General features: G+C 36.7%; 2 protein-coding genes across 5 annotated transcripts; one reads left to right on the top strand and one right to left on the bottom strand.

The window, feature by feature from the left end:
- Nucleotides 1-128: 128 nt before the first annotated feature.
- Nucleotides 129-22,496, bottom strand: LOC107035491 (sphingosine kinase 2). 4 transcript variants are annotated; one of them, XM_015252920.1, is made up of 8 exons: nucleotides 22,470-22,496; nucleotides 19,913-20,445; nucleotides 5,426-5,777; nucleotides 3,291-3,662; nucleotides 2,738-2,982; nucleotides 1,792-1,893; nucleotides 1,554-1,693; nucleotides 129-823 (listed from the first exon to the last, which is right to left on the bottom strand). In XM_015252920.1, the coding sequence occupies exons 2-8, from the start codon at nucleotides 20,439-20,441 to the stop codon at nucleotides 638-640; spliced, it is 1,926 nt and encodes a 641-aa protein (XP_015108406.1). In that variant the 5' UTR covers nucleotides 20,442-20,445; nucleotides 22,470-22,496; the 3' UTR covers nucleotides 129-637. The 4 variants fall into 4 exon arrangements, with proteins under 4 accessions (XP_015108406.1, XP_015108404.1, XP_015108405.1 ...); XM_015252918.1 differs by having other exon boundaries at nucleotides 22,160-22,484; XM_015252919.1 differs by having other exon boundaries at nucleotides 1,792-1,890; nucleotides 22,160-22,484.
- Nucleotides 22,497-23,740: 1,244 nt separating this feature from the next.
- On the top strand, nucleotides 23,741-26,616 carry LOC107048887 (60S ribosomal protein L18). Its single transcript, XM_015272327.1, has 4 exons — nucleotides 23,741-23,815; nucleotides 23,955-24,041; nucleotides 25,242-25,448; nucleotides 26,234-26,616. Exons 1-4 carry the CDS (start codon nucleotides 23,813-23,815, stop codon nucleotides 26,501-26,503), a joined length of 567 nt encoding a protein of 188 aa, XP_015127813.1. The 5' UTR covers nucleotides 23,741-23,812; the 3' UTR covers nucleotides 26,504-26,616.
- Nucleotides 26,617-27,267: the final 651 nt, after the last annotated feature.

The raw sequence follows: 27,267 nt of genomic DNA, 5'->3' as shown, positions 1-27,267 counted from the left end.
CATAAAAAAAATGGGTTAGAAGTGAAATTTCATTCAATTCCATCTGCATTTTTTGTCGAATATCTCAGAATCTGAAGAAAATGTAGAAATTTTCATGAAAATACTTTTCGCAGCCCTAAAAATTCCCCAAAAAACGTCTATGAGAATTCTCATCCAATTTTTCCTTAAATTTTGAAAAATTGATTTAAAAAAATTGAAACGAAGGCTCAATTTTTGGTGAATATAACCGAATTTTCTACAGAAACTTTATCATCTCACTTGTACACTGAGATATTTCTCTCGTCCCACTTCCCCACTCCCCAACATTGGCACATGCGTCCTAGGACTTGAAATTCTCCCAATTCTCTTTAAATCCTACAACTAATCGAACGATCAACACTCGTCAATCAAAATACAATATTTACAATTGGAATTCTCCCCGAATACATAACGAATGATCGAAGTGATCGATCTAGTCATCAAATCCGTCTTTGTCTCCCCCAAAATTATTGATTTTTCCTTTTTGATCGACAAAAAGGATCAGGGAATTGTCTCGAAAAATACTCTAGTGGTGCATCAGCAGCGGCGTAATTTATGAGCGTATTAATTTTGATTGAAATTCATCAAGTGCATAAAATAAGTGTTCTCATGGCACTGGTCAAGGACTCATTACGTTTGCCAATGAGGGGAAGACCTCAGCCTGCAGTGGCCCATAATCCACCTCCTCTCCATCGACAGTCATGTGGCCATTTGTACCTTCCGGCTCGATACGAAAGGCTCTTACAGGTATCATTTCCACTCCGGGACATGTCAAATGGGCGCCTGTACTCAGCCCCAAGAGGAACTGACGAAATCAAAAAATATCGTTAATTTTATCACCTGCAATACTAATTGAATCAGTTTTAAGAAGTTTGTGTGTTTTTTGTTCTTATCTCTTTGATTATATCACGGGGTAGATAATCTTATCAGTTTTATAATTTGATGAATGAATACAGTGAATGCTACGTTTGTTTTCATTTGAATTTCCGTAATTTTTCATTGAAGTTTTCGAGATTAAAACTGGAATTTGAGTTGGCCTTATCTGAAATCATCAATATCTCCCGAACAAATGATGCGATTTTAGTGGGTCATATGTCACTTTGAAGCCTGAAAAAATACCTTTGAGACGAGAAAAAAATCATCGAATTTCAGTCAGCCGATCTGAAGTTATTAACAATTGAAATCAATGCATTTTACATTTCTCGCTTCTAATCAAGTTTTGGAAATTCGGCGATTACTGCGAGAGAACGGGGATTTAGAGGAAATTGTTATGAGACTTTTTTGAAGAGAGTTTCATGATTTACAAATGAAGTTTTAACCAAAATCCCGGTATCTCTCTTCAATTCCGAGATATTCAACAAAAACTGAAAGTGGAATTTGTTTTTTCAAAAAATACCAATTTCGTTTGAGCGTTTTGGAATGTTTTCAAAGCTTTCAATGCTGCAATTTCCATTATTTTTCTGTGCGTTCAATTTGTCTCAGTATTCTCATCATCCAGGGCAGTTGGAGAATTTTATTTAAGCGGAATAACTTACCTGAAGAAGATTAGTACGTGTGATTCCAGCTCTTATGATCAATAGCCATATCACACCATCGGCTAACTTTGCTCTCGGCGCGATGAAGCAATCTTGACCGATATGTGACTGATAAACTGCGTGCACAACGACAAATTCACCTAGATAAATGGATTATATTTCATTAAATGTAATGTCTCGAGACACGACAGGAGTTTGCAAGTCGGGCTGCCAATTGAAGGGGATGATAATTAAATACCTTGTATCTGTGTCCAACTGTTGGAGAGTTGCGCAGTCAATGCAGGAAGCGATGAGGATGGACCATACATTACGCGACTGCCGCTCTCATTATCTTCATCTGCTGAATTACATTCAATTAATTGGATTCAGGAGATGAGTTTAACTAGTGCGAAAATCATCTCATTAAGGGGAGACTACTATGAGTTTTAAAAGGCACGGGCCATTCATGTAAAATAGCACAGAAAATATTTCTGAAAGAATATATTTTAAATATTTTAAGGATAATTTTTCCTATTTTACATGACTGGCGCTAATTTTTGATTTAAATAAAACGAAATTAGCTGTGTCGGAGTAGATTTTCAAAAAACTAATGCATAATTATTATTGCACACATTTTTTCAAAAATTTTGAGAAAAAAGAAACCTCTGGAGCTCGAAAATTGGAGGGCCCCGACTATTTTTAACATTTTAAGCGTGTGCGGGGCAAACGAACGACAAACAATTTTTTTGCACTTATTATTCTTTTTTAGACATGTATAATCGATCTTCAATGTATGAGAAATCTGACTCCAATCGCCCGCGACTCTTAAAACTCTCCCCTTAATATCTTCGAGGGGGTGAGGACTGCAGAGGAATGTTAGAGGCCATTTTGTTGATTGAGACATTCTCCAGAAAAATATTTTTTGGCATTTTGTTCTCAAAACACTCATTCACAAAATAATTGGACACTGAGGAAAGATGTTTTCAATGAATTGGGAATTCCACTTTGGACTGCAAGGCTTATTAAATATTAAATTGTCTCGAGAACTATGGGATTTACAAGAAAATATCACTAGACATTTTTTTCAGAGAATTTCATGATCTACAAAAATGAATTTATGACATTTTTTCGTTAATTCAATGGTTCTGAAGATATTTGAAAAATACTGTTACTAAAATTTTGAAAACTGGAGGGATTGATTTCACCTGGCGTTGAATTTTCGTTGTCCTCCATACTGTGATAACTCGATGCAGATCCAGTGCTGAAGTACGTAGATTTCCGCGATGTTGCTGAATAAAAACTGTCTAGTCTCGTTCGTGCCTGGGTCTCAGTTTCCAGTGCTAAATTATCAGTTATCACTTCATTTTCGTCCAGATACATGTCGTCAAGGTCACCCGTAACTGAATCCAAAACATCGTGATAACTCTTTGACTCTCGAACTCCACAGTATCTTCGAAACAAAAATATTTACTGTTCATTTTTATTTTCGTTACTGTTGTTTGTGAAGATTTCTATTTCAATCCATTAATTTTGGGATTATTTCGAGAACAAGTCATCTTAGAGGGCAATGTCGAGAGAATTTTTATGTAGATATTGAAAATTTCTACAAGAAAAGTCTTTAAACATTTGAATAATTCTTCTACACTTCATCATTCAACACACAATTGCATAATTATCAAAAAAACAGAATGAATTATTTCTATGAAGTTCTGTTAAAATATTGAATAATTTGAAAATATAATTCACGTGAGTTCATACCTATCGAGCTCATCTCCGTAGCTCCTCGAGTGTGGAATAATGACTCCATCCTTGAAATCCTTATCGTAGATATTTCCATTGCTCTTGCTCGCGACAATGGGCACTTTGTCACACGGCAAGTATGATACCCTTCCTTTATATGTTCTTAATCCAATGAGCCTGGCTAAACTCCAAATGGTGAAGCGTTGGGCGCCAATGGCTCGTAGGCTCTCGCTCTCGATGTCAATGTCTGCTAGGAATCCCCATCCAATTGATAAAAACGAGAAGAGAATTTGATTGCGCGTTTCCACTCGAACAAGGTCCATGGGGGTTTGTCTACTCTTCACGACGGATAGGGCACTTATCAGCATTGGATTCGAGTCGTATGGCTCACTAAATCCAACAAAATGTTTTTTTTTGCATTGGTTGTGCGGAAAAATGTTTGAATTGATAGGAATCGTGAATTAATTCAGTGAAGAAGTTAGTTTTTTTATTTTTGATAGTTGTGTATTTAAAAAACGAGTGGTTTTAGAGGGAAATGTCGAGAGAATTTTTATTCTAACTGGTTAAATTCTCAAAAATATCTTCTGAGCAGTTTTTTTCATTGGTAATTGGGAGGATTTGTTTGAAATAGACGAAATGAATTAATTCAGTAAAGAAGTTGATTTTTAAATTTTTGATAGTTGTTTATTTCATAATCGAGTGGTTTTAGAGGGAGATGTCAAGAGAATTTTTCTTCTAACTGGTTAAATTTTCAATAAAAAATATCTTCTCAGCAGTTTTTTCAATCGACTATAAATTAAAAAATTTGAATATTGGATTATAAATGGAATAATTAAAAATATGGCATTTTAAATTGACTATCGGACAAATATTTCTAAATTTCTTAAAAGGGCTTTTCGATTAACTAAATAATCGTCAAACCTCCGAACTCAATCATCGATTGATAAAATAATTAGAAATTTGGATATTTAATTGTTGATTAATTAAATCATTTAATCATTTAAAATTGACGAGTGTTATTAGCTATTGACTTCTTCAAAATTCAACTCTATTTACAATTGACGATTCTGCCGATGTCTGCTGTATGATAAGAAAAGTCTCGTTCGTACGAGAGGAAAAAAATTGAGAGGAAGAAATCAATGAGCAAACGCTGGATTTCAATGTACATGCACACAGATTTAATGACTCCTGAATCAACAAGTTGAATGTAAATATTGAATGTATCACAGCAGTGTGAAGTAGTCACCAGTTTCATTGAGAATCATAAACCAGAATTAAATGCCTCTATTCACCAAAACATGTTTTTCATTCACAGCAAATCATTGTCATTAAGTGTTAAATAATTAATTCACAGCGTCAGTGATAGAATCATTATTTCTACCGGATATCAAAACAGTATTGGTGATTAGTCGGGCTAAAAATAGGAATGTTCAAGTTGCAGGGAATTACATAATCATCGAGGAAAATACATTTTGCCTGCTTCTTCCTGAATAATTTCACTGGCTAGAACAGGGCGCGCGCATTGTTGAAACATTACCGTTTCTCATTATCATTAATTTCTATCTCAATAGTAATGCAAGAAAAATGAATGGTTTCAACAAAGTTTTTACAATTAAAATTCAATTGTTGAATAATTTATTCAGAATCGTCATAATCCTCTTCATCTGCTTCGCTTCTCTTTTGCTTTTTGCGTTCTTTTTTATTTTTAGGAATGTATTATGTACTATATACATATATACAATCTATATATATTTTTTTACAGAACTATATTAATTTTTTCAATTGTTGAAAAAATTCCAGTATCAAAAAACATGTATGTATAGTATATAGCGTATATTATATGATATATACATATATACTATGTTATATATGTATTTTTTTATTACAATAGGGAATTAATTTCTCTTTTTTTTACAATTACTGTAAACGAATGATTGCAGTACATAACAAAAATATATAAAAATATATAAAATACATATTTAAAATACATATTTAATATATTTTTTTATCAATTGGGCCGATTAAAAATATTTTTTAATATATTTTTTAAAATATAAATTTTTCCGCGGGAGATTCCTCTTGGGAAATTGATGAATTTTTCGAAATAAAATCAGTCAAATGGTTTCGTGAAGCTTCAGCACATACTGACTCACCCCTTGGCATATGCGATAGACTTGGCTAATCCATTTCCCGATCCACAAGGGATAACACCCAGTGGCACTTCCCTCAGCGCCTTATCCCAATCCGGTCTCTCCAGAATTCCATTAACAACTTCAAAGACAATTCCGTCACCACCGACTGATAATATACCACTCCACTGGTATATATCCCTCGTCCTGACAAATTCTCTGGCATAATTCGAGTGCTTTGTGATATGTACGTCATAAGTTTTCTCAGATTCCGATAAAATTGGATGAATTCGCCGTTGGAATAGCTCCTTCCCCCTGCCAGGACCGGATTTTGGGTTCAGGAGGACGAGAATTTTTTTGCGCTCACCTGCGCATGCTGAAATGAAGAAATGGAGTGGTTATAATTTTTGGTTCATTGGGGTTTCATCTGAGGATCATGAGGAAAATTATTAAATTGCATTTTTTTGTGTCACGCCTCACTTTATGAATCATTTATAAACGATCCATTTTTCGCCCTTAATTTTAGTGTTGGAAATCGTCCACTGATTGAACTAATTTATCTATGTTATGTCACGCCGTGCAATAAGTCGAGTTTATCAACGAATGTGAGTACAAACCTCGCCTTCGGCTCGGCTTGTAAACTTCACGTTCGTCGAAAACGAAATTAGAAATTAGAATTAGTGAATCATGAGAATCAACGTTCACCCGACGGAAAAATTCGATTTTGGCGAAAGTCGACTTTCCCTCCGAAAAAAGCCTAAACATGGCACTTTGGCTCCGGGTCGAAAAAAAAAATTTTTTATTTCTGCATTTTTGGGGCAAGTGAGGGGCGCAGTGGCATTAGGCGGGCCAGAAAATACAGAATCAGCGTTCACCCGGCGGAAAAATTCGATTTTGGCGAAAGTCGACTTTCCCTCCGAAAAAAGCCTAAACATGGCACTTTGGCTCCGGGTCGAAAAAAAAAATTTTTTATTTCTGCATTTTTGGGGCAAGTGAGGGGCGCAGTAGCATTAGGCGGGCCAGAAAAGACAGAAGCGGCGTTCACCCGGCGGAAAAATCCGATTTTGGCGAAAGTCGACTCTCCCCCCGAAAAAAGGCTAAATATGCCACTTTGGCTCTGGGTGGAAAAGAAAAAAAAATTTTATTTCTGCATTTCTCGGGCAAGAGAGGGGCGCAGTGGCATTAGGCGCGCCAGAAAATACAGAATCAGCGTTCACCCGGCGGAAAAATCCGATTTTGGCGAAAGTCGACTCTCCCCCCGAAAAAAGGCTAAATATGCCACTTTGGCTCTGGGTGGAAAAGAAAAAAAAATTTTATTTCTGCATTTCTCGGGCAAGAGAGGGGCGCAGTGGCATTAGGCGCGCCAGAAAATACAGAATCAGCGTTCACCCGGCGGAAAAATCCGATTTTGGCGAAAGTCGACTCTCCCCCCGAAAAAAGGCTAAATATGCCACTTTGGCTCTGGGTGGAAAAGAAAAAAAAATTTTATTTCTGCATTTCTCGGGCAAGAGAGGGGCGCAGTGGCATTAGGCGCGCCAGAAAATACAGAATCAGCGTTCACCCGGCGGAAAAATCCGATTTTGGCGAAAGTCGACTCTCCCCCCGAAAAAAGGCTAAATATGCCACTTTGGCTCTGGGTGGAAAAGAAAAAAAAATTTTATTTCTGCATTTCTCGGGCAAGAGAGGGGCGCAGTGGCATTAGGCGCGCCAGAAAATACAGAATCAGCGTTCACCCGGCGGAAAAATCCGATTTTGGCGAAAGTCGACTCTCCCCCCGAAAAAAGGCTAAATATGCCACTTTGGCTCTGGGTGGAAAAGAAAAAAAAATTTTATTTCTGCATTTCTCGGGCAAGAGAGGGGCGCAGTGGCATTAGGCGCGCCAGAAAATACAGAATCAGCGTTCACCCGGCGGAAAAATCCGATTTTGGCGAAAGTCGACTCTCCCCCCGAAAAAAGGCTAAATATGCCACTTTGGCTCTGGGTGGAAAAGAAAAAAAAATTTTATTTCTGCATTTCTCGGGCAAGAGAGGGGCGCAGTGGCATTAGGCGCGCCAGAAAATACAGAATCAGCGTTCACCCGGCGGAAAAATCCGATTTTGGCGAAAGTCGACTCTCCCCCCGAAAAAAGGCTAAATATGCCACTTTGGCTCTGGGTGGAAAAGAAAAAAAAATTTTATTTCTGCATTTCTCGGGCAAGAGAGGGGCGCAGTGGCATTAGGCGCGCCAGAAAATACAGAATCAGCGTTCACCCGGCGGAAAAATCCGATTTTGGCGAAAGTCGACTCTCCCCCCGAAAAAAGGCTAAATATGCCACTTTGGCTCTGGGTGGAAAAGAAAAAAAAATTTTATTTCTGCATTTCTCGGGCAAGAGAGGGGCGCAGTGGCATTAGGCGCGCCAGAAAATACAGAATCAGCGTTCACCCGGCGGAAAAATCCGATTTTGGCGAAAGTCGACTCTCCCCCCGAAAAAAGGCTAAATATGCCACTTTGGCTCTGGGTGGAAAAGAAAAAAAAATTTTATTTCTGCATTTCTCGGGCAAGAGAGGGGCGCAGTGGCATTAGGCGCGCCAGAAAATACAGAATCAGCGTTCACCCGGCGGAAAAATCCGATTTTGGCGAAAGTCGACTCTCCCCCCGAAAAAAGGCTAAATATGCCACTTTGGCTCTGGGTGGAAAAGAAAAAAAAATTTTATTTCTGCATTTCTCGGGCAAGAGAGGGGCGCAGTGGCATTAGGCGCGCCAGAAAATACAGAATCAGCGTTCACCCGGCGGAAAAATCCGATTTTGGCGAAAGTCGACTCTCCCCCCGAAAAAAGGCTAAATATGCCACTTTGGCTCTGGGTGGAAAAGAAAAAAAAATTTTATTTCTGCATTTCTCGGGCAAGAGAGGGGCGCAGTGGCATTAGGCGCGCCAGAAAATACAGAATCAGCGTTCACCCGGCGGAAAAATCCGATTTTGGCGAAAGTCGACTCTCCCCCCGAAAAAAGGCTAAATATGCCACTTTGGCTCTGGGTGGAAAAGAAAAAAAAATTTTATTTCTGCATTTCTCGGGCAAGAGAGGGGCGCAGTGGCATTAGGCGCGCCAGAAAATACAGAATCAGCGTTCACCCGGCGGAAAAATCCGATTTTGGCGAAAGTCGACTCTCCCCCCGAAAAAAGGCTAAATATGCCACTTTGGCTCTGGGTGGAAAAGAAAAAAAAATTTTATTTCTGCATTTCTCGGGCAAGAGAGGGGCGCAGTGGCATTAGGCGCGCCAGAAAATACAGAATCAGCGTTCACCCGGCGGAAAAATCCGATTTTGGCGAAAGTCGACTCTCCCCCCGAAAAAAGGCTAAATATGCCACTTTGGCTCTGGGTGGAAAAGAAAAAAAAATTTTATTTCTGCATTTCTCGGGCAAGAGAGGGGCGCAGTGGCATTAGGCGCGCCAGAAAATACAGAATCAGCGTTCACCCGGCGGAAAAATCCGATTTTGGCGAAAGTCGACTCTCCCCCCGAAAAAAGGCTAAATATGCCACTTTGGCTCTGGGTGGAAAAGAAAAAAAAATTTTATTTCTGCATTTCTCGGGCAAGAGAGGGGCGCAGTGGCATTAGGCGCGCCAGAAAATACAGAATCAGCGTTCACCCGGCGGAAAAATCCGATTTTGGCGAAAGTCGACTCTCCCCCCGAAAAAAGGCTAAATATGCCACTTTGGCTCTGGGTGGAAAAGAAAAAAAAATTTTATTTCTGCATTTCTCGGGCAAGAGAGGGGCGCAGTGGCATTAGGCGCGCCAGAAAATACAGAATCAGCGTTCACCCGGCGGAAAAATCCGATTTTGGCGAAAGTCGACTCTCCCCCCGAAAAAAGGCTAAATATGCCACTTTGGCTCTGGGTGGAAAAGAAAAAAAAATTTTATTTCTGCATTTCTCGGGCAAGAGAGGGGCGCAGTGGCATTAGGCGCGCCAGAAAATACAGAATCAGCGTTCACCCGGCGGAAAAATCCGATTTTGGCGAAAGTCGACTCTCCCCCCGAAAAAAGGCTAAATATGCCACTTTGGCTCTGGGTGGAAAAGAAAAAAAAATTTTATTTCTGCATTTCTCGGGCAAGAGAGGGGCGCAGTGGCATTAGGCGCGCCAGAAAATACAGAATCAGCGTTCACCCGGCGGAAAAATCCGATTTTGGCGAAAGTCGACTCTCCCCCCGAAAAAAGGCTAAATATGCCACTTTGGCTCTGGGTGGAAAAGAAAAAAAAATTTTATTTCTGCATTTCTCGGGCAAGAGAGGGGCGCAGTGGCATTAGGCGCGCCAGAAAATACAGAATCAGCGTTCACCCGGCGGAAAAATCCGATTTTGGCGAAAGTCGACTCTCCCCCCGAAAAAAGGCTAAATATGCCACTTTGGCTCTGGGTGGAAAAGAAAAAAAAATTTTATTTCTGCATTTCTCGGGCAAGAGAGGGGCGCAGTGGCATTAGGCGCGCCAGAAAATACAGAATCAGCGTTCACCCGGCGGAAAAATCCGATTTTGGCGAAAGTCGACTCTCCCCCCGAAAAAAGGCTAAATATGCCACTTTGGCTCTGGGTGGAAAAGAAAAAAAAATTTTATTTCTGCATTTCTCGGGCAAGAGAGGGGCGCAGTGGCATTAGGCGCGCCAGAAAATACAGAATCAGCGTTCACCCGGCGGAAAAATCCGATTTTGGCGAAAGTCGACTCTCCCCCCGAAAAAAGGCTAAATATGCCACTTTGGCTCTGGGTGGAAAAGAAAAAAAAATTTTATTTCTGCATTTCTCGGGCAAGAGAGGGGCGCAGTGGCATTAGGCGCGCCAGAAAATACAGAATCAGCGTTCACCCGGCGGAAAAATCCGATTTTGGCGAAAGTCGACTCTCCCCCCGAAAAAAGGCTAAATATGCCACTTTGGCTCTGGGTGGAAAAGAAAAAAAAATTTTATTTCTGCATTTCTCGGGCAAGAGAGGGGCGCAGTGGCATTAGGCGCGCCAGAAAATACAGAATCAGCGTTCACCCGGCGGAAAAATCCGATTTTGGCGAAAGTCGACTCTCCCCCCGAAAAAAGGCTAAATATGCCACTTTGGCTCTGGGTGGAAAAGAAAAAAAAATTTTATTTCTGCATTTCTCGGGCAAGAGAGGGGCGCAGTGGCATTAGGCGCGCCAGAAAATACAGAATCAGCGTTCACCCGGCGGAAAAATTCGATTTTGGCGAAAGTCGACTCTCCCCCCGAAAAAAGGCTAAATATGCCACTTTGGCTCTGGGTGGAAAAGAAAAAAAAATTTTATTTCTGCATTTCTCGGGCAAGTGAGGGGCGCAGTGGCATTAGGCGGGCCAGAAAATACAGAATCAGCGTTCACCCGGCGGAAAAATTCGATTTTGCGGAATTTCGACTTTCCCCCCGAAAAAAACCCTAAATACGGCACTCTGGCTCTGGGTGGAAAAAAAAAAATTATTTCTGCATTTCTGGGACATGTGAGGGTTTTCTGTGGCATTAGACGGGCCAAAAAATACAGAATCAACGTTCACTGGGCGGAAAAATTCGATTTTAGCAACTATTAGCAATTGTCTCCATGAGAATTTGAAAGAACATCTTTCCCACAAACTGCACTCGATTGTGGATTAACCATCGAGTGGGATTTTTAAGAGGTCAATCCAAAGTCGACATTGAGTGTCTTCCAAATATGGAACAGTGGCCCTGAGCAGCCCATTAATCTTCAACAAAATGAAAAAGGTAAAGAGATGATAGAAATTTGATGTTAATAATACCGTGGAGATCTCACTAATCGAATACTTAAAATGTTCGACAAAAAATTTAGTTTTTCTTTCATTAACAGCACCAAATGCGTAATTTAGACCGCATGACTGTTGAGGAATTAAATAAACAATAATGAGACATGTAAAAATATTAGTATTTGAGAGTGATTGATCGGTGAATGTTTGAAAACAAATTTTTTCCAAAATTTAATTAAAATTGAATTTTTCAAATTTCTCTCCTGTAATTCATTTGACAAATTTGATGATTGAAAATCTCCAAATCTATAGGCACTTGAATATTCTCATGTTCCATTGACGGGTTGCAATTGCGATCAAATTTACGGACATGCTGTCCTCTATTGAGATAAAATCATGTTTAATCGTAAATTATTCATCAGATGAGTACCAACGATATTTAATATCATCAAAGTCGCGTGTTGGGGTGACGCGGGAATAATTTATATTGTTTTTAATGGCTCTAGATTGGACGTAGATTGAATGTCATCGTGTCACGTTCCACTTCGGTCGGGTGATTGTTTCATCTCCTGCGTGATTTTTCATTTCTACTTTCAATTAATTTTTTCATACAGAAAGAGAATCCCTCTCCCCCGATTGAACCCCAATTGTGCATACAATAAAATTAAATCGTTATTGTGCGGAATCAACGTCGGAAATTACAATGAAGAGCAGGAAAAAACTGATAATGTGAACAAGAAACAGAAGGAAACATCTTTATTTTTGAATTCGTAATGAAGCGAGACACCTTTGCTCGGTGTAATCATGCATAATAAACGTCATGTGTATTTTTTCTATCATCCTTCGGCATCAGACACTTCTCGGGAATTTAATGACGAGAGGAGAATACTGAAATGCGTCAGAGTCGTCGGCGAAATGAAATGCCATTTCGAGATGATGATTTAATGATGCCATTCTGCGAATAGCAACGGGTTGATTGTATTCTTGCAAAATAATTTATTGATTGTTCAACTCAGGAGGAAGGATCATACCTTGATTATGACTGGATATTTTTTGCAGAAATTCGAAATCCTATCGTTCACCATTAATTAAAATTTACTTCATCGTTTTTTTTTTATTTTTGAATTTTTTCGAAAATCGGTTGTTCCATGATAAAAAAAAATGTTCTGAATTGATTGAATGATGGCTTAAAAAATTGTTTAAATGCGATAGCAATAATCGTTATTTTGATTTATATGATGATTGTTGAAAATTTTGAATTTTTCATGATTTTCCCTGAAAGTGAGCTTTCTGATGATTTCTTCAAATGTGATGTTTCAAATTCATTCTAGTATGTGTAGATAAAATTCTTCTATTAACATTTTATCGAAGGGCTGAGGAGAGAGATAGAACTGTAAAAAAGACAATTGGTTGTATAGAAGAAAAGGGATAATAAGAATAATGATCCTGATAACATTCAACTAAGTTGAAAATCTGACAAGACTAGGTAAAAGGAAATCTTGATCAATTTAATCAAATGAAATAAATAATGAATTATACATGATAGAAGGAAATGATGTGCAAAATCACCGTTCGGGAAGCATATTGCTAATTTATTAGCAAAAATAACTATACTATACACAATACAAGACCAATTTCCCATTTGTTTGTTGATGATTTCCTCAGTAAGAAAATGCGAAGATGATTTTTGTTATAATAAATGTCGAAATACATGTCTTTTTTCAATTTTAAAGTCGATTTTCGACTTGATCAATTCATAAATCGAAGAGTTGATTATTTTTAATTCATTATAATGTCCAATAATGATGTTCCAATCGATGTTATCAGTCCGTAAAGTACTTCAGAATTCATAAATCCGGAAACAAAGCCCAGTAATAATTCTACATACCATTTTTCTGAGGATAAAACCCTGACATAAGTGGGGAAAAGCGAACGTTTTGGAGTCACATCCAACATTCACTCGCATAATACCGCGGAAGGGATTGTAAACCGGTGAAAATGTACAAACCATTAAATTTTTGCCTGCGGTAACAGCTCGCACCATCCATTCACCGAGAGGATGCAGTAGTCGAGTGGTCAATCTCACATTGTCATGAATTTTTGATGGATATCTCGTGATCTAAATGAGATGGCGATATTTTTTTCTATAGAATAATCTCGTTTTGTAGATAAACCGGAGATACAAAAATGTTCTTCGCAAAAATTTTGCCATTTCCCTTACGGTTTGAGATATCTGCACGGAGAGAAATAAAAAAAATTTACTGCCCGGGGAAAATTCCAGCTGGGACTGGAAATTTTATTGGGTCGCACGTGAATTTTTCTCATATTGATGTGGAATTTTATCAGAAACAAGCAGAAATTTTACTTCAACAGCTCTAGCACTTTTCATAGCTAGTCTTTTGGAATTTTTCCAGTATTAGCACTAGAACTTGTCCAAAGAATTTCTCTCCGCATTATAAAAATTGCTCTCTGAATAAGATAGAATTGATCAACTGCATTTCTAGTTCGTTTCTTAACGAATATCTCAGGATTTTAGGCTAATGAACATATTTTCTTTTTTTTTTTGCGGAGAGGAGCAAGGGTTCTAAAATTTCACTGTCTCACTGTTGGGAAAATCACTGAGTGGCGATTCAAGAATCCCAAAATTTCAAATTTCAATGAAAGTTCAGTAAATTTCCACCGAGCAAGACTAAATGAATCAATTTCGTTCTGATTTGTGTTTTCCGATTGTTATCTCAGAGTCTAGAAGAGTTGGCGAAATTTTCTTTGTTGTAGAGATAAATAAGAGCTAAAAAATCATCTCATCTGTAGAAAATTGCGTCTAAATGAAAAAAAAAAAGTGAGTTCCACTTTAAGAATAGATTCCAATGAATATCTTGAGATTTAAGGATATCCAAGTATCTTTTAGAGTTTGGTACAGACTGACTACATTATGGATTCAACCATTTTCAATCATCAAATTTGTCAATTAAATTCCGTGAGAAAAATTAAAATTTGCACAGAATTATTATTTTGTAAAACATTCGTTTTATAAATAAATAATTCAAATTGTTTAAATTTTCGGAAACATAATTTTTTTAGGCACGAAATCGAATTCTGATCAAATTCTGAATATAAATAAATTTGTTGCGATTTCCACCAAATGATTTTTATAGTGGAAAATGGATTGTTCATAAATTATTTATAGAAAGTGCTTGGAATGTTCAAAAATTGCAATTTTCAAATTATTTCATCAATTTTCCTCCAATTGTAAAATTTCTAATATTTTTTTTAGATGTTTTAAAGGTTTTCAATATCAAGATTCAAACTCAGATCTGCAAAGTTTAAATAATATATTAAATTATATTAAATAATAAAATCACTGTAAAATATCTGAAAACTTGGGATCAATGGGACTCAAATGAAAGCTCTGATGCTCGTCTGCAAAAGTAGCAAAGCATTTCATTGGAGAAAAAATAGCGAAAGTACTCGGATATTCTTAAGAGCCATAACAAAGTTTTATTCAGACTTGTTTGTACAGAAAAATGAGAGCTAGAAGAAAGATTCTGCTATCTCACTTCAATTCGGAGACATTCAGGAATAACTGAATTGGAAGTCGACTCAATCTTGTTCCTAGCAGCTGGTTTTACCACTCCAATATAGTTACTGCATAGCGCCTTATCGCTCCGTGACGTAGCGCAAAAATTGACCGAGTAACCGCTCGTCAACTCGACGAGGTGATAAACGAGGGGAAAAAAAAACCGTACTTGGAGGAGGCGAAGGATTAGCACGATTTTGCATAGTCTCACCTCGTGCGAGTTTTCTGCAATTCCTTGTGGGAAATAAATCTCGCGTAAATGAGCATTCTTTTGTGGTTTAAGGATAAATCGTTTGTCTGGATTGCATTGGAAGTCATCGAATACAATTTACTGACGGGGAATTTTTATCAAATTGATAAAATTCTCTAGATTAAATTTTTGCTCTATCTCTGCAATTCAATCAGACTTTGATGAGAATTTAACGAGACTTTTTTATGGGGAATGTGTAATTCTGGATGCTAATGAAGGATAGAGAAGAAGACGGAGGCGAACAGAATTTATTTTTCAATAAAAAAAGGAACTTCAGAAATGGCGCCTCCACCTCGTATTTTTAAACAGTTATTAAAATTATTTATCCTCTTCAGATCTCCCCCCACTCACTTTATCTGGTTTCTATAGAATGAACAAATTTTTCGAGCCATCATTCAGATTTTTCCATCCCCTTTTCGCTGAGAATTCACTGCGCAAAGTTTTTCTCGCATTTCAGTAGTTTTTACCCCCCAAGACCTCTTAATCCGAAAATCCTTTAGAATTTTTCTGAAGCTCTCCTTCAATTCTATTGAGTACAGTAAACCCTCGAGATTTTATCTAAATATCCTATCAATGAAAAATGAAACGAAAAGGCACATATCAAGGGTCGAAAGACCCAATGGAATGTGCAACTTGTGTGATTGCTCGTAGTGCAGAGATTGGGCACGAGTTTGAGTTAACTAGTTCACTCGTAGATAAATGCCTCATTCAACAGTATGAAGAGGGAGATAGATTAAACAGACTGGGTGCTAATGAAGGATAGAGAAAAGGAGGAAGGAGGACAGAATTTATTTTTCAATCAAAACAGCTGTTAGGTCTAATACAATGATCCACCTCTGGCTGTTTGCCAATAGTTTTTTTTTTCTCTCGCCAATTTTTGTGGTTCGTTATTCAGCGGTGGAGGGGACATTTGAAATGCCAGTTTATTACCAAATTTGGCAGGTGTTGAGACAGTCTCAGTATTTGTGATTATGCAAGAGTGGATTTCGATCTTTGAACAGGAGGAAGTGTTTTCAATGCATTTATTCAGAATTGATTACAAAAAACATGAGATTTCTTTCTGATGAACTTCAGACACTCGAGATAATGTTTTTGATTTATCAGGTATTTGTATTGAGATGAGATGAGTTATTGCGGATTCTTCATTACAGAACAGCAATTTTAGGGAGATTATTATGAATAGTAATTTTTTGGACGGTATTAGTTATTTATTTACATGATTTAATAATCATTGGACATTCTCATTGCCTATTGGTCAGTTTTCAATAAATATCTCGGAATCTAGGCCAAATACCAAAATTTTTGTTATAACTTTTTTTATAGAGCGAATTAAGAGCTACAAAAAAGGCTATTATGAAAATTTCGCTATCTCCCTTAGATCTCGAGATATTCTTCGAAAACTCAGGGAACAGCTAAGGCGTTGAATTATTATTAAATTTGTGAATATCTAGAAAATGAATGGTTTTACGAAAAAATATCGGAAGATCTTTTTTGAAGCTCGTTAAATTTTCTATAAAAAATAACGTTTGATATTTTTCGCCAAGTCTCTTCTCTTGGGAGATATCCACAAAAATATCTCAATGTGAAGAATTTCATTAATTTATTAATTCTACACTATTTCGTAAATAACTCTGAATCCGCTGGGTTTATCGAAAAAATAATCATGAAGCCTCTTATCTTTTATAGCTCTTGAAACTCTCCCCAGAAAATGGCCGTGAAATTTTTTCAGCCGAATAAAATGTAAAAATGATTTTATTCTGGACACATCCTCTCTTCCATCGAACTCATATTTCGAGGCCAATTGATACAGTTGGGTTTGGACATTGGGCTTTTCCCTTTATCGATTAATTCCATATGGTTGAACCAAAACGAAGTGCCTCTGTGACGCAGAGAGTAGCTGGACGGTTGCACACACGCGAGGCAATGAAGCCCAGGGGCTCACGATAAATTAACGAGGCTTGATCTTGGGCTGGGGTTGAGTTAGATACAGAAGGGGTTGGTTGAAACCTCTCTCTCTCCCTCTCTCTCTGTTCTCATAAATCGTTGACCGGGTCACTCGCAAAACTCGTCCCTCGGAGGATTGATGTGAGGGGAATCGATCAAAATTCAGTCGATAAGGGTAATTGAGCCCTCCAAGGTGATCAACTTTTTCAGGAGTAATGGAATGGTTGATCATCCAGGGAAGACTGTGGAGGATTATTACTCAGTCCAAGGTTTTTCTGGGACTTACTGATCGGTAAATGTTTGGAAACAAGTCGAAGTTTTTCGAAATTTAATTCAAATGCAATTTTGACATTTGTCTCCTGTAATTTAATTGACGAATTTGATGATTGAAAATCTTCAAATCTACAGGCACTTGGATTTCTGTTGTTAATGAGTGACATGGGTGATTACATTCCCATTCATCAAATTTCGAAAAATCAAACCTGATATGTGGGTTTATATCTCGCTCTCATTGTTGATCTTCAGATCAATTCGCTCAGAGTCCATGACGTGAGTAGAAAAAATTATCGTATGATCTCGCACAGGACATGACAGAACAGAACTTTGATCCGCTGTTTTTTATACTCTACAAACAATCCAGAACGTAATTATTAGTCATTGTCTCCTTAATAAGTTGAAAGAAAATTTTTCCCGCAAACTGCACTTGATTGTGGGTTAATCATCGAGTGGGATTTTTAAGAGGACAATTCGAGTCGACGTTGAGTGTCGCCCAAATATGGGGCAGTGGCCCTGAGCAACCCATTAATCTTCAGCACAATGAAAAAGGTGAAGAGGTGATAGAAATTTGATGTTGATGATGTTGTGGAGATCTCACTAATCGAGTATTCAAAATGTTCGACAAAAAATTTTGTTTTTCTTCCATTAACAGCATCAAATGCGTAATTCAGACCGGATATGACTATCGAAGAATTACATAATCAGTAATGAGACATGTAAAAATTTAGTATTTGAGAGTGATTTGTCTCCTGTAATTCAATTGACGAATTTGATGATCGAAATGGGTGATTACATTCCCAGTCATCAAATTTCAAAGAAATAAAACATGTGAATAAAAAATTCAAAATGTTCGACAAAAAAAATTAGTTTTTCTTTGATTAACAGCATCAAATGCGTAATGAAAATTGGGGAGGGTTTCAACACATGAGGCCGCATATAATCTCATTAGGAAATGCACGTTTATTACATCTTCATTTATTTTCTCGATATTTAATTCAGATTGTTCGGTTGAAATTGCGACGGAAGTAACGAATATATCAGTAGCGAAGTGGTTGACCAGTTTTCAATCAATATCTCCTAATCTAAGGGAGATAGAAAAATTTTTGTTATAACCTTTTTTGTGGAGCCGATCGAGTGCTACAACAAATGTAATTACGATAATTTCGCTATCTCCCTTAGATTCGGAGATATTCCTGAAAAACTCAACTGGGAAATAAGTCGACTTGAACCCTTTTGCCACTTCGCTACTGATATCATCATCTACCAGCGAAGGAAATATTTCGACTCATTAAATTCTTCGTGAATTCTCAAACAATTTATTTCGTAGTTTTCAATGTCTGCATCTACAAAACAAAGACTCGGAATCATCGGAGCCCGGTTTTTCGTCAGGCAGGTGCCGAGTTGAGAGACTCAGCGCCTATTCCGCTCGTTACATAATACCCCCTGCTCATCACACACGTGTCTGCGTCCGGTGGATCTTCCCCCTCTCTCTTTCTCGGCAACAAATGAAAGAAAAAACGATTTAACGTGTTCGTGCGCGAGTAAATCCATGTTTTGATGATCGGCTGTGGAGATAATTGGCTACCTCTGTTCTATTACCATCGACTAAAGTACATGTTATTTTTTTTTTCATTATAAAATTACTTTTGTCGGTGGATACACATAGAAAAAAGTAATGAATCACATTGAAGGACATTGTGTTGGGAAGATTAACCCAAAGATAATGAATAGGTGGAGAAATAGTAAATGAGGAATTCCTGAAAATTCACAACATCCAGATGAGTCGACGTGCGACGCGTTTGTCATCATGAAATTATTTCGAGAACGAAATGTTCCAGGAGAAAATGGAAGTGAAGTTTTGGTAGAGAATTTCCTAGGTAAAAAATTATTTCGCGGAATTTTCCCCTAAGACTAATCGTCTTTTAGACAATTGCATAATTGTAATTTTGCGGAGATATATCAAGAGCACGTAAATATCTTGAGAACTAGTTGTTTCGAGAGAAAAAGTCTGAAAATATTTTTTACGGCTGAGAACATTCTCTACAAAAAATGTTTTATGACACTTTCTTGTAGAACCACTGGCTCTCGAGATAATCGCATATTTATAGAATGGAAAAAGACAGTGAGTCCGCAGGTTTTTTCATAATCAACTAGTTTTTTTGATACAATTGCTGTCGTCGCGAAAAAAAATACCTGGAGTCCTACTCTTCCTGAGTTTTTTCTAAAAAAACTGGATTCTTCTCCTATTAAAAAAATTAATTATTCGTTCTAAACTAGTCGACCCCTGACATGTTTACCTTCGAAGAATTGTCTTAAGAATTAATGAATTTAGAAAAAAATGATCAAGAGTCAAGCTTTGTATTTTGATTTTTAAAATTGTTTTTAGCAGAAAAAACCAAACGCTTTGAAATACTCGAAGTAGAAAAATATTTAAAAAATTGAAAAACACGATCTTCTCTTCATCATTAAATAACAATGATAAAAATTAAAAAACAAGTGGGAAATTGCTCTTGTATTGTATATAGTACAGTTATTTTGAAGGATATTGCTAATAATTTTTTCACTAATCGTTGACAAACAAATTATTCTAAAAATAGTATATTGGAACTCCTGAGGTGAAAATTAGTTACCCTGCCACGAAAAATAGGAAATTTGGGGTTTGACTCATATAATGCTTCCACTCGGAGGTGAAAACAAACCTCATGACACAAAATTCCGAATAAAAAAAAACAAAAACTCAACTCACCATTCAATAAATCATTGAGATTTCCGTGACTGGGGCTCATGAGATTCCAGGGTATCGTGACCCTCCCAACAAGACACTTGATAGCCAGCCTCCAGCGGCTAGCCTCCCTCAAATTATCCTCATACTTATCGAACGATCGAAACCTCAGTGTTATCGTCGTTCTCTCGCGTCTCCTCGCGCCCTTAACACGCGCTTTTTTAAGTGTATACGCGTAAATATAGAGATAAACCGAGGTATCGAGTTCGTCCCAAGTGCTGAAGCCCTCGGAGGAGGACTCCACGAGTCTCAGTTGACTCTTGGAGACACTTGGACGACATGCACAACTCCCCGCACTCCTCTTGGATCTCATGCATCTGCATCCGATTATATCGTTCAATCCTATAGTCTCTGTCTTCGTCCCTCCGTTGCTCTCCTTCTGGAGGCTCAGGCCTTTATCACTTAATTTAACTCTGTAATAGGTGTTCTTCTTCGATGTTATGTAGAATGTCTCCTCGAGCAGGGTACTCGGACGCACCGTATCCTCGTCCATGATTCTGGTGTAAATATTATTGTTTTTTATTTATCAGGATTGCTCAATCATTCCGGGGGGATTATCGTGATTTATTAGGTTTAGATGATTATTAGATTGAGAAGACTTCAGAATGAAAATCCCAATCTGTTATTTATTCAGTATTATTTGATGGAGTTCAAGGTAACATCACTTTCAACGAAAGATTTCATGTTATTTTTCGATTTAAAACTAGTAGAGAGGAAGTAATGTGTGGGTTTTATCAATTAGGAAATTAAATAGAGAATATTAGATGATGGTTCATCTCATGTTTTTTCTCTATTTGATGAATTTCAATGTAAAATCATTCTAAACAAAAAAAAATAATATTCAATTTCCCACGAAAAAATACTTTGATTTTATTAACTGGGATTTTCAATTTAACAGTAATTCAAATTCTGCGAATTTTCGGGAAGATACTTTTAGATCAATTTGTTGAATAGAAGCCTGTCATTCTGGAATAAATATTATTGTTTTGGATTTATCAGAATTGTTTTCGGAATGAATTGGGAGTTTAAATGAAAAATAATTTTTTGGAGATTATTTTCCGATGTTTTTTTATGGAAGATACTCAAGATTATTATAAATTTACCCAAAGATGCTTCTCTATTATTTGGTGGATTTAATATATTATGTCGCCTCGTTCCTCTTGGCATTGAGTACAAGCTCCCGTTTGACGTTTGGATTTAATACGAAAAAACTTTTTGAATGAAGTTAATTAATTGAAATGAAATGGTTTTTTTATGAATTTCAATAAATTTTTAATGTAAAGTCATTATAAACGACAAATTTAATTTTAGAATTCGATTTAAAATTCTATAGTCAAATCATTCCGAACAATGAATTCCACATGATCTTTCAATTAAAAAATCCATTTGACCCGAAGAAATATTCTAATTTCCAAAATTGGGAATTTAAACACAAAATAACAGTAAATATTATTTGAATGTTGTAGAATTTATTTTGAAATGTTTTTGTTGAATAAGAAACGTTCAACATATTCAAATCCACCTAAAGTTTCCTCACCATAATCTCATGAACTCTAACATGAAGTATTACATTTCGATTCAAAATCCCATACGAAATGAATGCAATTTTTTAAATTGAGAAATTGCGACTGAAAAAAAAAGTTAAATCTTTTTCAAGATTTGGAAGATGTTGAAGACGTTTAAATCCACCTGAACTCTTCCCCCAAATTGAATTCGCTCAATTAAAGGGAAATTAAAGTATTACATTTCGATGTAAAATCCCATAAGAAATGAGTGAAATGTTTTAAATTAGAAAATTGCAACTGAAAAAACTAGTTCAATCTTTTCCAAGATTTCAAAGATTTTGAAGACGTTTAAATCCACCTGAACTCTTCCCTCAAATTGAATTCTCTCAATTAAAGGGAAATTAAAGTATTACATTTCGATGTAAAATCCCATAAGAAATGAGTGAAATGTTTTAAATTAGAAAATTGCAACTGAAAAAACTAGTTCAATCTTTTCCAAGATTTCAAAGATTTTGAAGACGTTTAAATCCACCTGAACTCGTCCCCCAAATTGAATTCTCTCAATTAAAGGGAAATTAAAGTATTACATCTCGATGTAAAATCCCATAAGAAATGAGTGAATTGTTTTAAATTAGAAAATTGCAACTGAAAAAACTAGTTCAATCTTTTTCAAGATTTGGAAGATGTTGAAGACGTTTAAATCCACCTGAACTCTTCCCCCAAATTGAATTCTTTCATCCCAGTTGCAATGCGACGAACAGACCCATTGATACAAGGGGTTGCAGGGTGAACCCCCCTCCCTTTATTTCGCACACCACACGGTATACCACTGCACTCCGAATGCAATCCCGGGAATGATAACACGGGGCCTGGATTGCCGTTGGCAAGTGTCGATGCGTTAGGTTTTTTCAGGGAAATCGGTGGTTGGAGTCCTCTTATTTTTGATGAATTGTCGATTGGAGCTGTGGGGATCAGGGGTTTTGGAGTGAAAGGGTTGATCAAGGTGATGAACGAACCGGCTTGCGTCTTTCACGGCGCCTCTCGAGCTACTGGAACTGCCGAACTGGCCCGACGCTGTCCTGATGTTTCATGCTACCTCTCTCTCGGGGAATAGTCTCTTCCCTCTCACGTGGGGCCGGCGAGGGCAGGAGAGCTTGACGCATTCTGGAGCAGTTGGTTGCTGTTGTGGGTGAGTGGGTGGAGGCATCTTACGGGGAGAAGCCATCGGTTTTCCTGGTATCGCCTCGGTAAAACAGGGTTTATTATTCTCGCGCGGCCTGGAGGGGAGAGAAGGAGATTGGAAATTAATGGAGAAGGAAATTAATTTTATACTGTTGACATGACTGAGACCGTATAGCCTGATTGCGACACGCTGTTAAAAATTTCTAGCTGAATTTTCCGGCATATTTTTTGGAAATTTTTGTCACATTTTAGCTCCACTCGAATTTCAGGGAATTTGAACTGTGAATTAAAGTTCAATTATTCCCTAAAAATTAGTAGAAATCGCGGAAATTCTGGTAAATATATTATTGGATTTTCAATTAATTAAAAATGCGTGGTAATTCAGTACTTGATTATTCAAATAGGTTGAGGCACTCATCTCAGTGCCGTTGAAAAATTTGGAATTTCGTTGAATTTTCAGTAAATTCTGCATTTCGGTATTTTTTGTTCCTTAAATCGCAATCAGTATCCTCAAAATTACCAATCGGTAATTTTCGGACAGTCGGTCCATCCAATTTTAATTTTTTTCTAACAGTGCATCCCATACTCCAAAATTGGTCATTCTGTCGTTTGAAGTCATTTTTGTTAAATTCTCATTAACAATTCATCAATTTTCCCGCATTCAAACAAAATTTCCGGAAAATGTCCGATAATTGGAAGGTCTTGGGGTCTTACATCCAAAAATTCTACAAAAACTCTATTGCAAGTTATCGAAATTGTCGAAAAATTGTTGATACAAATTTTTTGTGAAATTTCTTCAAAAACTTCATGAATAGGGAAGAATGGGATAAAATGGACACTTTTGGCATTTTCTAATATTCATCACTCAGAAACAAGAACAAGAATTTATCAAAAATTTATCAGTCAAGTCTAGTTAATAAAAAAAAAGTTAATAAACAAAAGTATTTAATAAAAATGGAATTTTTTGCTGGAATTGCGTCAAACAGTCGTTTCTCGACTGTTTCATTTTGTCAATTTAAGTTACTCTCCCTTATGCATAAATTATGCGAAAGAATTCAAATAGTCCCTGCGCATGGCGCGGATAGACCGCAGCTAGCGACCTCCCACCAACTTCCGGTTTCTTTTCGTGGCGTGCGCGCAGCACGGAGTGGCCGTGGTTCTTTTCCGATTTGTCAAAATGGTAAGGCATTGTGAAGTTTATAGCTCGTCGATTAAAATCCGTTGTAATCAGCTATTTGCGTTGACATCCGACGATGCAATGATTAACGAGTGAAATTAACAATGTTTGTTTATTAAACGACAATGGTATTTATCCACAGGGTATCGACATCAACCATAAACACGACCGCAAAGTGCGGCGAACTGAACCCAAGTCTCAGGATGTCTACCTGCGACTTTTGGTCAAGGTAAGTTTTTTAATAAATATTTCAATCGTCAGATGATTGTTAAGGACTGCAATTGCGACTTCGGGACGTAATTATTGATTGTTGAGGGCAATTTTTGGGGTACGCAGGATGAGATCTTTTAGGTTAGGATGCAGAAAGTGTCAATACACATGTTGAGATAATCACGTCTTTATTCAATGCTTCTGGGGGCAAATGAAGCAAAATAGACACTTTCGCCGTTTTTAATGTCAATGACCCATTCAATTTTAATGAAATGCCATGATTTTGCTCGTGGAAACCGTTCTGCCCCTTTGTGAGGAGCCTGAACGGAGCTCAATTGATGAATTTCCCTCTGAGTTATGATTTATGAACATTGGGAAAAATGTAAAAACTGGGGAATTATTCTGTCTGCGAACTGCACTCTGTGTCTGTCCGATATTGGACTGGTCCAATTTGACTGTTCGCTAGATTAAACGAGTAGTCGGCTTTCCTATTCTGGCTCTTGGAGTTCACTGAGAGTCAATTATACTAGCTGATACAATTGGTTTTACCTCTATAATACGTTATATATGATTTTCGGTATTAGATCATTTTTCTCTACTGGAGCATTGAATTCCTGAATGAGGGGAGCAAATTTCTAATTCCATTATTTGTCATTTGTTCCATTTTGCGAAGAATTACTTATTCTTCAAGCATTCATTTCTGAAGAATTAATAATTCAAGTCGTTTGAACTTCTGGAAACCTGATTTTTTGACATGAAATCAATTTTCAACGAACTTATGAAATGTAAAAGTTTGATTTGATTTTGAAAAAATTATTGAAAATAGATTGTATGCTAATTATTTATGGAATAAGATTGCAATCTTAAGGATTTCAAAAGGTATTTTCAGTTCGTTTTTCTTTGTTAAAATATTGAAAATTATTTCAACAATAAAAACGCCAAAGTTCTAGGATATTCTGAAGTTTATCGTTATGAAAATGAGTTTAATTCCTTAAAAATTCGGCTAAAATTATATTTTCATTCAAGAAAACTCCAGAAGCATCGAAGAATGAGTCTAGAGTGTTTTTAGAAATTCTATAATTCAAACAACAATTCAAAAAATAATAAGGATGCTGATAAAACGGTGAAATAAAGGATTAAATTTATATTTATTTAGTTAATAGGCATGAATTAATGATTGTTTTTGAGGAAAACAAAATATTCTTTCCCCTGAAAACAGCTCTACCGTTTCCTGGCAAGACGTACCAATGCCAAATTCAACAAGATCATCCTGAAGCGTCTGTTCATGAGCAAAATTCACAGACCACCAATTTCCTTGGCACGTGTCGTGAGGTTCATGAAGAAACCAGCACGTGAGAACTGCATTGCTGTCGTTGTTGGTACAGTCACTGATGACGCCAGGATCTTCGAAGTTCCAAAGTTGACTGTGAGTTCATTCTCAGTGAAATTCACTACAATTAGGTCAACATTGCATATTTTTTAGGCATAAATTACATGGAAAATTTATTAAAATGATGAAATTATCTGTCGATCGAAAATATCTTCAATTTAAAGACACTCAATAATATTCATCGATTACTCAATTGGCTTCACACAAAAAAGTCAAGAATCTTTTTTTAGGACATGAAATTCTATAGTAATTTAGAGAAAACTACTCATCAATGAAATAACTCAACAATTCGATAGATCTAATATAACAATTTTTAACAATCTTTAATTCTAAAGGAAATGTAACAGTTCTTGTGAAAACATTTTTCTCATTAATATTTTGCGATCTTATGATCTTGTAATTCAAACATCTCCTGATTGAATTGATTAATTACTCGTTCAAATATCATAAACCAGATTATTAGGATTTTTTATTTAATTGACAATTACACATGAATGTCAAACTTAGTGTTCTTTAATTTGATTCAAAAAATTTAACTTGACTTTAATTTCATTTCAAGTAGAATTTTGCGCACAATTTCTTAATTACGATTTTTATGTGGGCGTATAATGGGGAAATTCATCGAATATTTTACAACATCATGAATTTATGAATAATAACATACATTTAATTTCATATGAATCAGTCGTTGCTGAAGATTTTAATTATCTTCACTTGAAATTTTAAGAGTAATTATCTAACATTTCTGTTAATTTAATCATATTTCTTAATTTAATTAATTAGCTCATTGTTTAATGTGTTTAATTGGCTGGTCAATTCAGGTTTGTGCCCTCCGTGTAACTGAGAAAGCACGTGGACGAATCCTGAAGGCTGGCGGTGAAATAATAACATTCGACCAATTGGCACTGAGAGCACCAACAGGTAACAAGACAGTCCTCATGCAGGGACGTCGTAAGGCACGTGAGGCTGTCAAGCACTTTGGACCAGCTCCTGGTGTACCTCACTCCCACACGAAACCCCTGGTTCGCTCTAAGGGAAGGAAATTCGAGAGGGCTCGTGGTCGCAGGCGCAGCTGCGGCTACAAGAAGTAGACGATTATATTCATTCTGCCTCGGTTTATTTTTTCCTCCAACAACAATTCAAACTCATGTTTTTCTTGTGTACGAAAGGGCTGGGAGAAATAAATTGTGGTAATCGTATTTTATTATTCTGCATTATTTATTCAAATTTATTGAATTATCAAGAGTTTTTTCCTGGGAAATTTTCTCAATTACAAAAAAATTCAAGTTACAGTTTAATTTCTAAGATTTCAGACTTCTAATGCGAAATGAAATCACTTTTTGATTAATTTTCAAGAAATATTTTGGAATTTCAACGATTAAAGATGGCTGCGTGAAAATTTATAGAAAAATGAAACAAAATACGGTATTTAATTTAGAAACTCGGGAAATTCACGAGAAAAAATGAAACCCAAATACAGACATGAGTCAATTATTCGTCAATCTCTCGACTCATCGTCTAGACACTCTCCCCTACTTCCTCTCAAGATCAATGCTAATTTTTTAGGAACAAATACTTGATTATCAACGGATATTTCTTCTAGAAAATATTCTCAATTGCAAAAAAATCTACTTGCATTTACTTCAACAAAAAACAATTATATTTCTCATGAAAAATTAAATTAACTTTTCGATTAATTCTCCAGGAGTACCTTGGAGTTTTAGCAATTGAAAATGTCTACAAGGAAATTGAAAACATTTTTTTTTTCACTAAAAAGGGTATAGGAAAAAATTCAAAAAATTCATTTTAAAAACAACCTGAAATCAATCTTGAGTTAATTATTGATCAATATTTA

The sequence above is a fragment of the Diachasma alloeum genome, unplaced genomic scaffold (genome assembly GCF_001412515.2).
Source record: "Diachasma alloeum isolate Michigan unplaced genomic scaffold, Dall2.0 Dall_scaffold_00198, whole genome shotgun sequence".
In the NCBI taxonomy this organism is placed as follows: domain Eukaryota; kingdom Metazoa; phylum Arthropoda; class Insecta; order Hymenoptera; family Braconidae; genus Diachasma; species Diachasma alloeum.
This window is presented reverse-complemented; position numbering and strand designations above follow the sequence as displayed.